This window comes from Tyto alba, unplaced genomic scaffold, assembly GCF_018691265.1.
Source record: "Tyto alba isolate M040663 unplaced genomic scaffold, T.alba_DEE_v4.0 Super-Scaffold_18, whole genome shotgun sequence".
NCBI classification, from domain to species: domain Eukaryota; kingdom Metazoa; phylum Chordata; class Aves; order Strigiformes; family Tytonidae; genus Tyto; species Tyto alba.
Window position 1 is genome coordinate 8,453,035 of NW_024881280.1, and position 12,837 is coordinate 8,465,871.

At 38.7% G+C, this 12,837-nt stretch overlaps 1 protein-coding gene across 1 annotated transcript in view; it reads right to left on the reverse strand.

Annotated features, from left to right (window-relative positions):
• Positions 1 to 1,344: 1,344 nt before the first annotated feature.
• EHD4 (EH domain containing 4) overlaps positions 1,345 to 12,837 on the reverse strand; it is a 32,872-nt gene continuing 21,379 nt past the window's right edge. The window contains exons 5-6 of the mRNA XM_042790997.1: positions 8,976 to 9,140; positions 1,345 to 5,913 (exon numbers count right to left, since the gene is read on the reverse strand). Coding sequence (XP_042646931.1) covers positions 5,377 to 5,913; positions 8,976 to 9,140 — 702 coding nt within the window. The 3' untranslated portion in view covers positions 1,345 to 5,376. The remainder of the gene's footprint in view (positions 5,914 to 8,975; positions 9,141 to 12,837) is intronic.

The window sequence follows — 12,837 nt, forward strand, 5'->3', positions numbered from 1 at the left end:
TGTTTAGTCATGAATTAAAGACATTTTCTCCTTGGAGTTGTTTATGTTATCTTGAAATTTTCCTTCTGTTTCTGAACCTCAAATTGTTAACGTAAGAGCTTCAAAGGCTTTGTGGGATGAACACATGGGACAGAGGACTTTAATTCTCTTTCCATCTCATACCAACATAAATAAAGGGTTTCAAGTGACAGAACAGCCTTAGTATTTTGAATATCAAACTCAAAATGGGCCTTAGAAATCACTGCATTGGCAATGCCAGATCTGACTAATATATTTTTATCATCTAGTTCAGATGTTTTCATTTTTATTCACTGCTACTAACGAAAACCACTGCATGAGGGCAAAATTCTTTTACAGCTGTATTTCAGGGGGTTGTTTGTATAGTGGAGTGATAAAGCATTACTTCTGTTTATCAATGACACAAAATTATGAGGCTTCCATGCAGATTGGTTCCCAGCACCCGTAGTGCCAGAGCACTGTACCCTGCCCAGAGGGACGGTGTTTGCCATGGTGTGCTCTCAGGTTTTGGTCCCCCACTGCCACAGCCTGGCTTGCTAGCACTGCTACGTACAAACCCTTTTAACTCTGCAGCAACGTACACTTGACAGTAGTAGGAGCAATAGCTAAACTGTAGGATCCTGGTGGCACAGATGCATCTTTGGAGATGCTTCAAGTTGTGTGTATACAGGAGATGAAAGGCAGAAGGAATTAATTTAAACACAACATTAAAATGAATGTTCTATTGATATAATTGGTTATTTTTAAGTAGTAGATAGCACAGTGTAGATGTCCTTGGATTTCTGGGGACAAACATACTGAAGTACTTTTTGCTAAACTGCTATTTAATCTATTTTTCAAGGTTAGTACCCCCACTGAAGTTAAAAGAAGTGCCTCTCAGCTCAAGTTTCAAGCTTTCAAACTACACAGGAAATTTTTGATTTACCTTCCACACTTGGACTTTAAGGAATTTCCACGCTTAGACATTAAGAAAGTCCAAAATTACATTCAGCTATAAAAAGCTAATTACAGAGAGTGCTATAAAAAGCTAATTACATAGAGGTGCTGGAGGTTTTTGCGTGGTGTTTTTTTGTTTTTGTTTTTTTCTTTTTTAAATATAAATTTAATTCTGGAATCAAGCCTTGGTGTGGGCAGTAATTTCAGCAACAAGGTCAAGGACACAGAAGAAAAACAGCTATAACCTATTATGGATACATAAACTGAGGTGGGAAAATAAGCAGCTTGCCAAATAGCTGCTATGCCTATAAGCCTTAAGTAGCAGGATTACAAAATTCTAGTCACTAAAAGATTACTTTCCAGAAACCAGCTTACAAAAGAAAATCTCAGGTAGTTCAATATTAGTTTATTAAATCAGCAATTTTTATCACACCTTTCTAAAAATGATTACAAAGCATATTAAAATATATTACAGTATCTGCAAGGAATTTATTGTGTAATAAAAGTGCAACAATAATAAACTTACAGCTTTGCTTGCCTAGTTGGACAAACTGAAGCACACTGCACAGATCAAGCCTTCCCTCAAAAGTCAGAGTGCCTCTGAAGTGAAAACACAATATTTAATATTAGAAAAGGTGAGCATGTGAAGTATAAAACAAAGTTCATGTTCATTCTCTCAGTGCTAAGTTACACATACCCATCAAACCATACACTTCAAACTCTGCTTGAATTCCAACAATATCAAGAGCCAAAGTGAGTGCACATTGTGAAGGGACGAGAGTGAGAAGAAAAAGAGGGCACATTTCAAGTATTGGGGATGAACGATGTTCTTGAAAGTCCGGGACCAGATACTGCAGCTTTGAGACCAGGTTCCACACAAATCCATACCATCCCCAACTAACAACTGAGACCTCACCCTGACCTAAAAATCTTTGTAAACTCACAATTTTCAAGCTGTCACAGCTTTAAAAGGCTCTTGCTGTCCTGTAGTGTGGTTATGAGCGGTAACCCCATGTTTTCTGCTCCAGTCTACAGCAAAATTCTAATTAATTTCTGTGGGAACAGAACTAGGGTTGGGAATTAAAACTGTTGCGGAATACTTGGAAAAGAGGTAAAAGCAGCAGCCTCTACTTTGGTTTATGGCAGCAGACCACACCTGTGGGCACTGATTTAACAGGATGAATTACTGACAGTTTTGAACAGTCTCACAACAAACGTAATCAAAATCCTAGGCATGAAGTGGCCAACAAATCCAACATCTTAGTCTTTGTTCAGCAGAGATTAGTAACATCAAAGTGAACACCAAATGTTACATCATACTGCTGTTCCCAATAACCACCTAGAGCATAATTTCATGAGAGAAGGTAATCCTGCTCACTTCTTATGTTCCTAACACAGGGACTCACTAACTCCACAGAACATCACCCGAACTGGTGCGTGTGGCTGGTTTAACTAACTGAAGGGGCTTGCAGGATCTGACAGCCAGAGACACAGCAAGGCAAATGGAGTAGGCCCACGGGTCTGTAAGGAGGTAGTGAGAAAAAGAGATCTCTTCCCCTGAGCAACAGCAACCTACTGTATCAGTTTAGCTGTGCGAGAAACTGCTGTTTAAAGTCCACATGAAATGTACTTTATTCCTGTCAACAAAGTATGATGCTAGTGCACTGCACCACATATCTAGAAATACATTTATGCATGTAGTTCTACATGCTGATCCTGAAACACTTCTATTCCTCCAGATCAACAGAGAAAATCCAACTCTACTCTTACATACACTTCATGCATTCCCCTTCCAAATTCTAAAGGAAAATAAAGCAAAACATTCCAATCCCATCTAGACAAAATATTTTAACTTATCAAAATGATGCATTTGTCTCCCCTAAACCCAAGTTAGCACACTGTCACGGAGATTGAAGAAAAGGCTGTGTTCTCCGTTTTACTACCAATAAAGCTAGAAAAATAAAATAAAAATCACTGAGAAGCTATCCTGCTCCTCTCACTGAGGGAGGATATTCTACTGGCAAGGGATCACATGGCTCTAATGCATCCAGAGCATCACCCTTGGAAGCTACACGCAGTAGGAAGTCAAACACAGGTCCACCCCTGGAATCCTGTGCTGCTGAAAAGCAAGGTAAGGCAGGCAGCAGCAGAGGATCAGCAACTTCCCAGATCCTCTCAGCTTTGCCCACACCACAGCAGTCACACTACACAAGCTTGCTTTCCTTCTCCTGGTGGCTTTTATTACTAAGCTAGTCAGGTTGGTCATTAGCGTATGGATTTGTTACTGACTGCAGGCACTACACACGAACAAGCATGCATTACTGCTTCTGCAGCCTGTTTAACTCCTGCAATGTCTATAAAATTACTTTTTGTTCAAAAATAAATTATACAGAAAATCAAGTTACTCTGCAGATGTACAGTCACATAGGTAGACTCATGGTCAAGTTTCACAGCTCTACTAAAGTACGCAGAGATGCACTAAGGCTAATCTGGCTCCTCATTTAGTTCTAAAGTTGATATGCTTGAATGAAAGGAAAAACCTAAGAATTAAAAAAAGCAAGCAAGTCCTCAAGACTATGCTAGGATATCCTTGATACAGGCCGAGAAGCCTGGCAAGGTAAAGGCGTTGTTCTGTCATTATTTATAATAGCTTCATTGTTTTCTCACAGTAGAGCCCTGGCAAAGTTCATGGTAATTTCACATCAGAACAGAACAGATACAGAAGATAAAAGATCTGGAAAGATCTGAAGTATTAAACCTGCCTGACAACCTACAAATATTTGATCTGAAAAAAGAAGCTGAGGCCCTTAGGTCACCTTCAAATCTGAACACTTAAGTGTGACTAAAATCTTAAATGGGAGACAATACCCAGACTACTTCCCTCCCCACTCCTCCTGCAAGGATGCTGAAACACTTTTTGTCTTGCTCTGTCTCAGTAAGTGGTAGCAACAGTGTCTTCTGAGACTCAAAAAGTGCTCAAATCTACAGTACCTTTGATGTGTATGATATTTCATACTACAAAGGGAACACAAGTCAATTCCTGATTACATGTGTAGAGCAAAACTGACTGCCAAGTTTGATTTTAGAAAAGAATTGGCCCTCCCTGAAAGACTCAAGTTCACAGGTCCAAAAATTTGCGTTCTTTTAAGGTAATGATAAAAATCAGTTGTAAGCAGCCAGTATGTTCAACTTTGATTGTGTCAGAAAAATGAATGTTTATTAAGCATCCACTCTTTTCACAGATTGCTTTCAATAAAGGAATAATATCTGGAGGGACCAGTCTATCATTTATTACAGTCAGTGTAAAGATTCTTGTTAGCCTCCTCATCTTTCAAATCTGCCACCAGAGGAATCAAATCTCTCTTTTGCGGTTGTCAGCTACATGTTGGCAAAAGAAAGTTAAGAACTTTTCTTAAAAATACTGTAAATGAAAAAAATATACAGAGATAATTGTATAATTACCTGTAAATAGAAATTAAATACCAATGAAAATTTCCCGAGACAATCTGATGTGTATTGAAGATGCTGACTTTGAGCAATGCAATTTTTCTTAACAGTAAGGCTTGATTTCAATGGAAATGCGCTTTAATTTTTTTTAAGTGAAAACATTCTGCTGTCACTTTGAACAATTGAGGAATTGTCTGCAGAGCAGCTAAACTGAAACCTCAAAAGAAACTCCAAATTCAAGAAACAAAGGAGATTCAGTTCTTCTAATGATAATACTGAGTATATAGTGTTGTATAAATTGAAGGAGCAGTTCTTCAGATAACATGACACAATGATAGATTGAAAGAATCATTTTAATATTTTGCAGTTCTAGCTATAACCAGTAAAGTTTTAAAACAACTCTGCTCACATTCTGAGCACTTAAAAGACTCTCCCTGCTACTCTTTTTCTAATCCACTTAAATAATAAAAAGAATAAAAATAAAATTTCCTTTCATATCAGCCTTTTCTTAATCTATAAGGATGTTGACATTCACTTGATGCCTAAAGCACGTTTTTAGCATAGAAAATGTTCCCTGCATAGGCAAGTGAATTTAGCATCTAGAGCTTCCTTGCGCTAGTTAAAATAGCTTGGAGAAACTTATGGTTGATAAGTATTGAGGTTTGGTGGAAGCCAGTAATTTTTATGCACGGACTTTTCTGCTTCATGGTTGTGAAGGCAGCACGACATGGAAGCAGGACTACAAAAACATTTTCACCTTACAATAGAGCTATACAAGGCACTTGTGACAAGCATGTCTGAGTGAAGGTGCAGGGAGAGCTACATGAATGTTTCCCTGCTACCATGCTTCTAATTTCAGTAACTTGCATGAAATGTGCTGTGAGGTTTAAGGATATAAGCCTAATTTCAAATTTTGGTAGTTTCAACACGTCTGTTGAAAGATTTCCAAAATCCTCTTTCTTTTCCTTGTGTTTTTCACTCTGCTGTCTGGAAAGGTTTCCTGTGAGATGGTGGCACCAGATGGGAAGGTAGCGTGCCAGGCAGTTCATATCCATCCAGTTTAATCTTGATGAGATGTTTTGCTAATGCAAACTCCTCATCATCCAACATCCCATCGCCATCACAGTCTGAAAGTTTCCAGATCTTCCCCAAGACACTGTTGGGTAGTTTAGAAGTCACCATCTCCTTCTTTGCACTAATCCCAGATATTTTGCCATTGATTGGTGACAGAGTGTAGAAAATCTCATCATAAGCAGGTTTATCTTTGGCAACAACCCATTCGTCTTCATCAGCTCCTTCCTTAGCACCTTCTCCATATCCGTGGCCAAAAGGTCCTGCCATGGTGCCATCAAAGGCTCCACCTTGTACGATCTCTGTGGGCATATTGCTCTCTTCCTGTCTGATCAGGCTCATCAGAGAGGCAATTTTGTTGGCCAGCATGTTATCCACAGCTTCAATTAGCTTTGGTTTCAAAGAATGAAATTTAGTGAAGTCACAAGTCTCCAACAGCTCCTGTCAATAACAAAGGTTTCAGGGACAGTAGTTAGAAACATTTTGAATGCATTGAAGAGGTTAAAGCATGGGCTTAAAATCAACATAATCTGTTATCTTCTGAAGCAATTTTCATAACTGAAACACCTCTTGAAGGAGAAACAAAGCTGACACATGTACTATACATCCAACATATTGATCAAACACCCTAAGACAATTTTATCAACAGTGTATGAGCTCATCTATTAAATTACACTTACAATACGATTTTCAAAACAGCAATGCATAAAAACATGACAGTTGGTGAATGTTACCCAACAACTTTCTGTTCGGTGATTTTCTTCCAAACATAAAATAAAGCATGAAAGTAGGTCCTCAGTCCTGCTAGCACTTAAAAGAAATCCAAGAGTTTGCAGGACTGATCTGATTTTATTGATTAATCTTCTTGTTTGTGGTTAGGTCATGAAGAAGTATCCTTTATCAATAAAGAAAAACTGAGTTGGGATAACAGCAGCAACGTTTTTATAGAAGTGCTGCTGGGTTCATGAAGTCATATGGTCCCTACCAAGTTTTCATCCTGTGCATAAACTCCTACTAACCCCAGTGAGATGTTTAACTGGGTGATATGTGCTATTCTAACACAAGCCCAAGCATGTTTTACACCAGAGCGTTAGAAAATTAAAAATGTTTTAGGAAATTATTAAATGGTTTCTACAGGAAAAATGCTAGCCAGGAAGAGAGAGTTACAGTGGAAACTTAAAAAACCCCAAACACCCTCACCCCCCCAAAACCCCTCTCAAAATGGTGTTAACTACTTTAACAAGTCACACCTATCACCCCAGTAAGCTGCCCCCATACACATCAGAACTAAGATGATATGAACCCAAGACACCTGAAGCACAGGCAAGCGGCTTTGCCCATGCACACAGATCTTCGGATTTCTTAGAGGAAAATCACCAACCAACCACCATCACTCTGTTCAGGTAGTATTTATACATAATCACGTGATTTACGGCAACTGATCAGTATAAATTTATGATATGCAATAAATCTTCGAAAGCAAAGGTCAAACCTGCTATCTGTTTTGGCACAGTTTTGTTTTCTCACAATTTTGCTCCTCATTACAGAACTGACTGATCTCTCATGTATATATTTGCTGCCATCTGCTGCTAAGGCTTAGTGACATCCACTACTAGTTTGATAAAGTTCTATTCAAATTTTGTTTCAGTATTCAAAGTGACAACTGATCACCCCTCATTCTCTCCTCTTGCATCAACAACAGAAGTGGCAAGGGAAAAGACAGTCAACTTTGTCCACACAACTCCCTTTTAAAGCCTAACTCATGAAACCCTTCTAACAATCCTGCCTGTGAAAACCTAGCTGAAATAGATGTTGTGCTTGATCTGTAATTTACTGTCTCATGCCAATAATTGACTCCCAAGTTAAATATTTCAGTTCACAAAAGAAACTTGTGCATCTCTATAGATAGGTTAATCAGCCAGTAATTACCCTGATTAGCAGTGAAAGTGTACCACAAAGTGTCAGAATGATACACAAGTGTCAATCTGGAAAACATCCTCCATCATATTCATCAGTAGCCCACAGTCAGACCAAATCACAGGCTCCTGATCTCATCTTCCTCAGCTTCCAAGCTGTATTACCTTCTAACTCAAAGGCCATTTAAGAAGCCTATGATCTGAGATCCAAAAGCTGCAAATTGAGGCTTGAGGAATAAATTGAAAAGCGTTGCTAACACAGCATTAGCTGTTCTTCCCTAAGATACACTCTAAAACTCACCTCAAATCAGAGGACATAAATAAAAAGGTGAGAAAAATGTGACAGAAAATTGGTAGTTAGATTGCATCAAGTTCAAAAGAGGAACAAGAGATAAAAGGCATTGAAAAATTAACGATAAGAGTACAAATTCAGAACTACCTCTTCTTCATAGAATACAAGCTCAGAAAGACAAGAAAAAAATGAGACACCACCTTCAGAAGAGAGAGGTTTTAAGTTGGACTTTTCAGGTAACACAGTACCTTTATTACTCACTGGCAAAGAGCATCAGTAAGAGCAAGAACAGAGTAGGGTAAAAATTAATAATATGTAACTAAGGATATCTTCATCTACACAAGTATATGACAGCATTACAAAAGCAAGATAAATACCCCCATTTACGACACAGAACAAGAGCCAGCTTAACCCGCTGTCCTGGCTTCAGCTGGAATAAAGTTAATTTTCTTCCTAGTAGCTGGTACAGTGCTGTGTTTTGGATTTAGGATGAAAATAATGTTGATAACACACCAATGTTTTAGTTGTTGCTAAGCAGTGTTTATACTAAATCAAAGACTTTTCAGCTTCTCCTACTGTCCTGCCAGCAGAGATTAATTAGGAGGGGACACAGCAAGGACAGCCAACCCAAATGAGCCAAAGGGGCATTCCATACCAAATGATGTCATGCCCAGTATATAAACTGGGGGGAGTTAGCCAGGACACATCCTGGCTCGGGGACTGGCTGGGCATCAGCCAGTGGGTAGTAAGCAATTGTATTGTACATCACTTGTTTTGCATATTTTATTATCACTATTATTAGTTTCCCTTCAATTTCTCTCCTATTAAACTGTCTTTACTTCAACTCATGCATTTTACTTTCCTCCCCTTCAATTCTCTCCCCCATCCCACTGCGAGGGGGAGTGAGCAAGCAGGAGTGTGGTGCTTAATTGCTGGGTGGGGTTAAAACCACAACAACCCTAAGTGTCCACTGCTATTTTATTTGCACAAAACCTTTAGTATCATCTGCCATGAGGGACCAAATATTGACTAAAAGGACAGAAGGTCTGATTCCTTATGGCAATTTCTATAGTCCTGCATCAGGGGATGAACGCTAAGCAAGTTACCAATTTTTTTTGTTCCACACTGCTTCCAAGTTGTGCTAACACCACGACACATGATTGACTGTCACTTCAGCTGCTACTGCTGAAGACCCTAAACTATAACGCTGAGATACTCTGTCCTACCTTTTCCAATTTGGCAATCCTGTTGTAAAGTTAGTATTATTGCAGTGGAACTGCAATCTATCATCTTACCTGCATTTTATTGACTTCAGGGAAGTCCCCTGCTGAGATATGGTATTCCCTTTGCAGCAGGATATATATCTCTGGTAATCTGCTGATCAGCTCCTTCTTCTTGTTCTCTTTTCCAAATACAGAGGGCATTTCTTTTTTCAGATAGCTGATGATGTACGCATGAACCTAAGAAGCAGCAAAACTGAAATCAAGCCTACTGTTTATCTACAATTAACATTAGTGTTCTTCACCCAGGTCATAAAAAGAAACAGAAATAATACGTTTCCTTAAATCAGCTCAAGGATAAGGTACTACCAATGATTGTTTCTGGAACATCATGTTTACATGAACAGTTACCAACTAACTTTTGCCACTTTCAGCATTCCTTTGAGGGGCAGAGAAAAAGCAAACACATTTAGAAGAAATACAGATGCACACCTGCAGATTAAGGAGAAGCATGGTACAGCATTCTATCAGGACCAACAGTGACAGAAAAAGCAAGGCCCCGAAACCACTGACACTACATGCATGGATCATGCAGAGCTCCAGCCACACATGTCCATCTGTCTCAGGGGTAGCGATCTGTAACTCCATTTGCCTCAACAATTATTGTGGGAAGCAATGGAATAATGCCTCAAGTAATCCAAGTATGCTAACCGGCAGGGCTATCTAACTGAAGTGACACCACATTCCTACCTATTTACTCCCAGAAAAGCGAGCACCTGTAGTCTATATTTACGCAGCCACCAGAGGATGACAGAGCAGTCAGTGTACTGTAAGAACAGCATGCCATGGCTGCTTTAAGAAGCCTTAGGGAGAAAAGTAGAGCCTTTCCAGCATACAAGGAAAGACACAAATTTAGGATGGCAAGTCCTAAAAACCACACTGATACTTGCAGAGCTCAAAGTTTCCCATCTGCCGTGATCAAGATAATCCATCGCTGCCATCCTGAACCATTCATCTCTCCCCTTTCCCACCCTCCCACCACCTTTCACGACCAAAGCGATCTGCTTGGCCACACTGCAAGTGACCTGGACCAGGACAGAAACTGTGGTTGCACTTCTTAACCGAGGTCAGTTCACTTACCCAGTTCACTGTGTGGACACGGATACTTGTTCTGCACACAAGAGGGAAGCACAAGGGCAGCCTTTTAGAAGCAACGCACATCTATCACAGCTTGACATAATCAAACTGCTTTCCTAAACTCAGACTCTGACCGCTGAAGTCAAATGATCTCCACAACAGGATAAATCTTTACAGAACTCAAGCCCTTCATTAAAAATGGATGCAGCTGTTCCCAAAGCAGAAGGTACTTCAAATTTTCTCACACAGAGAAAAAAAAATCATTATAAATACAAATGTCTGCCAAACTGTTGAGCAGTAAAAAGCAGAATTTTTGAAGACTGGGGGGAAGAGAGACTATCACAAAAATGCATCAGTACAAAAAAAGTGAATACATGGATGTGGTGTAAGTATAATACTTAATACTTTCCAAAGCATGACAGAATATGTCTTTACAGTACTCTGTACAAACCTTACACAACCAGTACAGGGGAAGTGCTCTCCCGTTCCTTACTTATTTAGGAGGCTTACTGGAAAAATATCTCTTAGTTTCTAAAGGAAAATGGTGTCACCAGTTGTTATTTGCACATCTTCAGATCACAACTTTCACAAACATCACTTCCTCATATCTAATAAGTATGCATGCATTTTAATTGCAGATACATTTGAATTCCTACTAAGGAGAAAAAAAATAAACAGTCTAAAGAAGTACTGTTTCTACATAAAACCATGACATTTTCTAATAAGGTAGATATGAGTATTTCTCCAGAATGACAGCACTGATTCAACAAGGATATTTCACTTCACTTAAGAGAATTTAGAAATAGTTGTAAGTAATTTTAAGGATGTTTAAAATAATACTTCTAGCAAAACCAGAAAAGTATGTTTATAGTTCACAAGCACTAACAGTTTCACACATGTATGCTAAGTGGTCTAAGGTCTGCCAGTATGCACATGTGTTTCTTGAAGATAAGAACAGTTCTCATCTTCAAAATTGGATAGTGAGTCACAGGACTTAAAAAAAGAAAAAAGCCTAATGCCCAAATTTGGCAGCAAGTTGACAGTTTGCTTTTGTTTTTAGTTACTGCACATGTTTTAGAAGATATTAAGAACAGAGTGGCACAGAAATAGGACCAAAAAAATTACCATGCAAATCTGTAAATAATTATTTTTGAGTGTTTGTATCTTAAGTCCTTTGGAAGACAGGAGGATGACACTGGAAATATTACATTGCTTCTTTCCTGAAGATAAGGTTTATTCCCCTTCCATAGCTACCTAATTAACACGTCCCATGAGCACTGTATTTTGTATTCACCTTTATCCATTTTACATTACATAGAAACACCTAGAGACAATCCATCTAACTTTTCCACTTCCTAAACGATTGTAACAAATGAAAGCAAAAAGCTGTCAACAACATCCACAACACTGATTGAGATTATAGCAACTTTTAACACATCATCATCAGGAACGTGAATTTAAATGAGGTTTTCAAAGAAACAACTGCTACGGGGTGCCCTGAAGCTCAGGCCACAAAAACCCCCAAACTTTAAGTGTATCGTTATATCCAGAGAGTTAATTAAGCCAACATAGAAAGTGGTATACACCCCCACATTACTATTCTTACATCAATTTAAGTGCAAGTCCTCTTCATTTTTACTTAGAAGTCCACATGAAAATGTGTTCCAAGACAAGTGCATTAACTCAACTCACATTCTGTCGGATAACTGCATAGGAAATTAGAATTTCTGTCTGGTAACACCAGCTTTCTCACCAAGTACTTCTGAGACTAGATTTCCTTTTCCAATTCTCCAAATGACAAATTGTAATCCTTGAATCACCAATTTTCATTTTATTCTTGAGCTTTTCAAAACAAGACGCTTGGCAGTGCTTTTAACTATTATTCTAACAGCAGCTGCAGTGCTACAATAAAAGAAACTGCAGAATCAGAGAAACGGGCAAAGAAGTATTTCAGACTGCAACAAAACCTTATACTATCCAGGCTGTGAGAAGACAGGACAGATTAAGCTAGCGTTGCTAAGCAGGGAGTCTGAAGATTAGTGTAAAATATTACTAGAAGGTTTTACAAATAGGTAATTAAAACTTGGTGATAATTCACAAAGTTTTAAAGTGACATCCACTCAAAGATAACTAGAGACCTATCAAAAAAATTAAACAGGTTTTCAACAGTCAGCTGTAGACCATCACAGCACTGTCACACACATCCTGCCCATGCACACCAGTTAGTGACTGTAAGTTGCACACAATGCATATCATATAGTCCTTCCAGACCCAAAACCAAGGGGAATGGTGATAGTGACTGTCTACACTGGGGCACATAACTCATGTTCCTGGAAAACAGAAGTAGGTTTTTCTGTATATGAGAACACAAAGTCTGTATCACCCAAGTGTCTCTGTGACTCTGAATGAAAATGATGTAATGTGAGAAGCTCAAGCGTTTCAATTTAATGACACAAACACCTCTCCAATTCATCAGTATCTGTGCTTCAGCAAAAGTGAGGCTTTTATGCAGTCTTGTATTCCAGAGTATAACATAAACGCATTTAGTCAAAATGTTTTTCCACAGCAACTGATTGACAGCATGTATTAAGGCATTAACATGCAAAAAAGCATATGGAAGGTTGCATGTGAATGTATTTGGTTGTGGCTTTTTGCTCCTCTACTCCCCCTACCCTTTTTTTAGTGTTCTCCACATACCAGATATTGTTGAAAAAAGTGTTTCATCTTCAAAAAGTAACATTAATATTACCTCACCGCGCAGTGTAAAAAAACAACAAAAAAAAAAAAAATCACTCCCCTA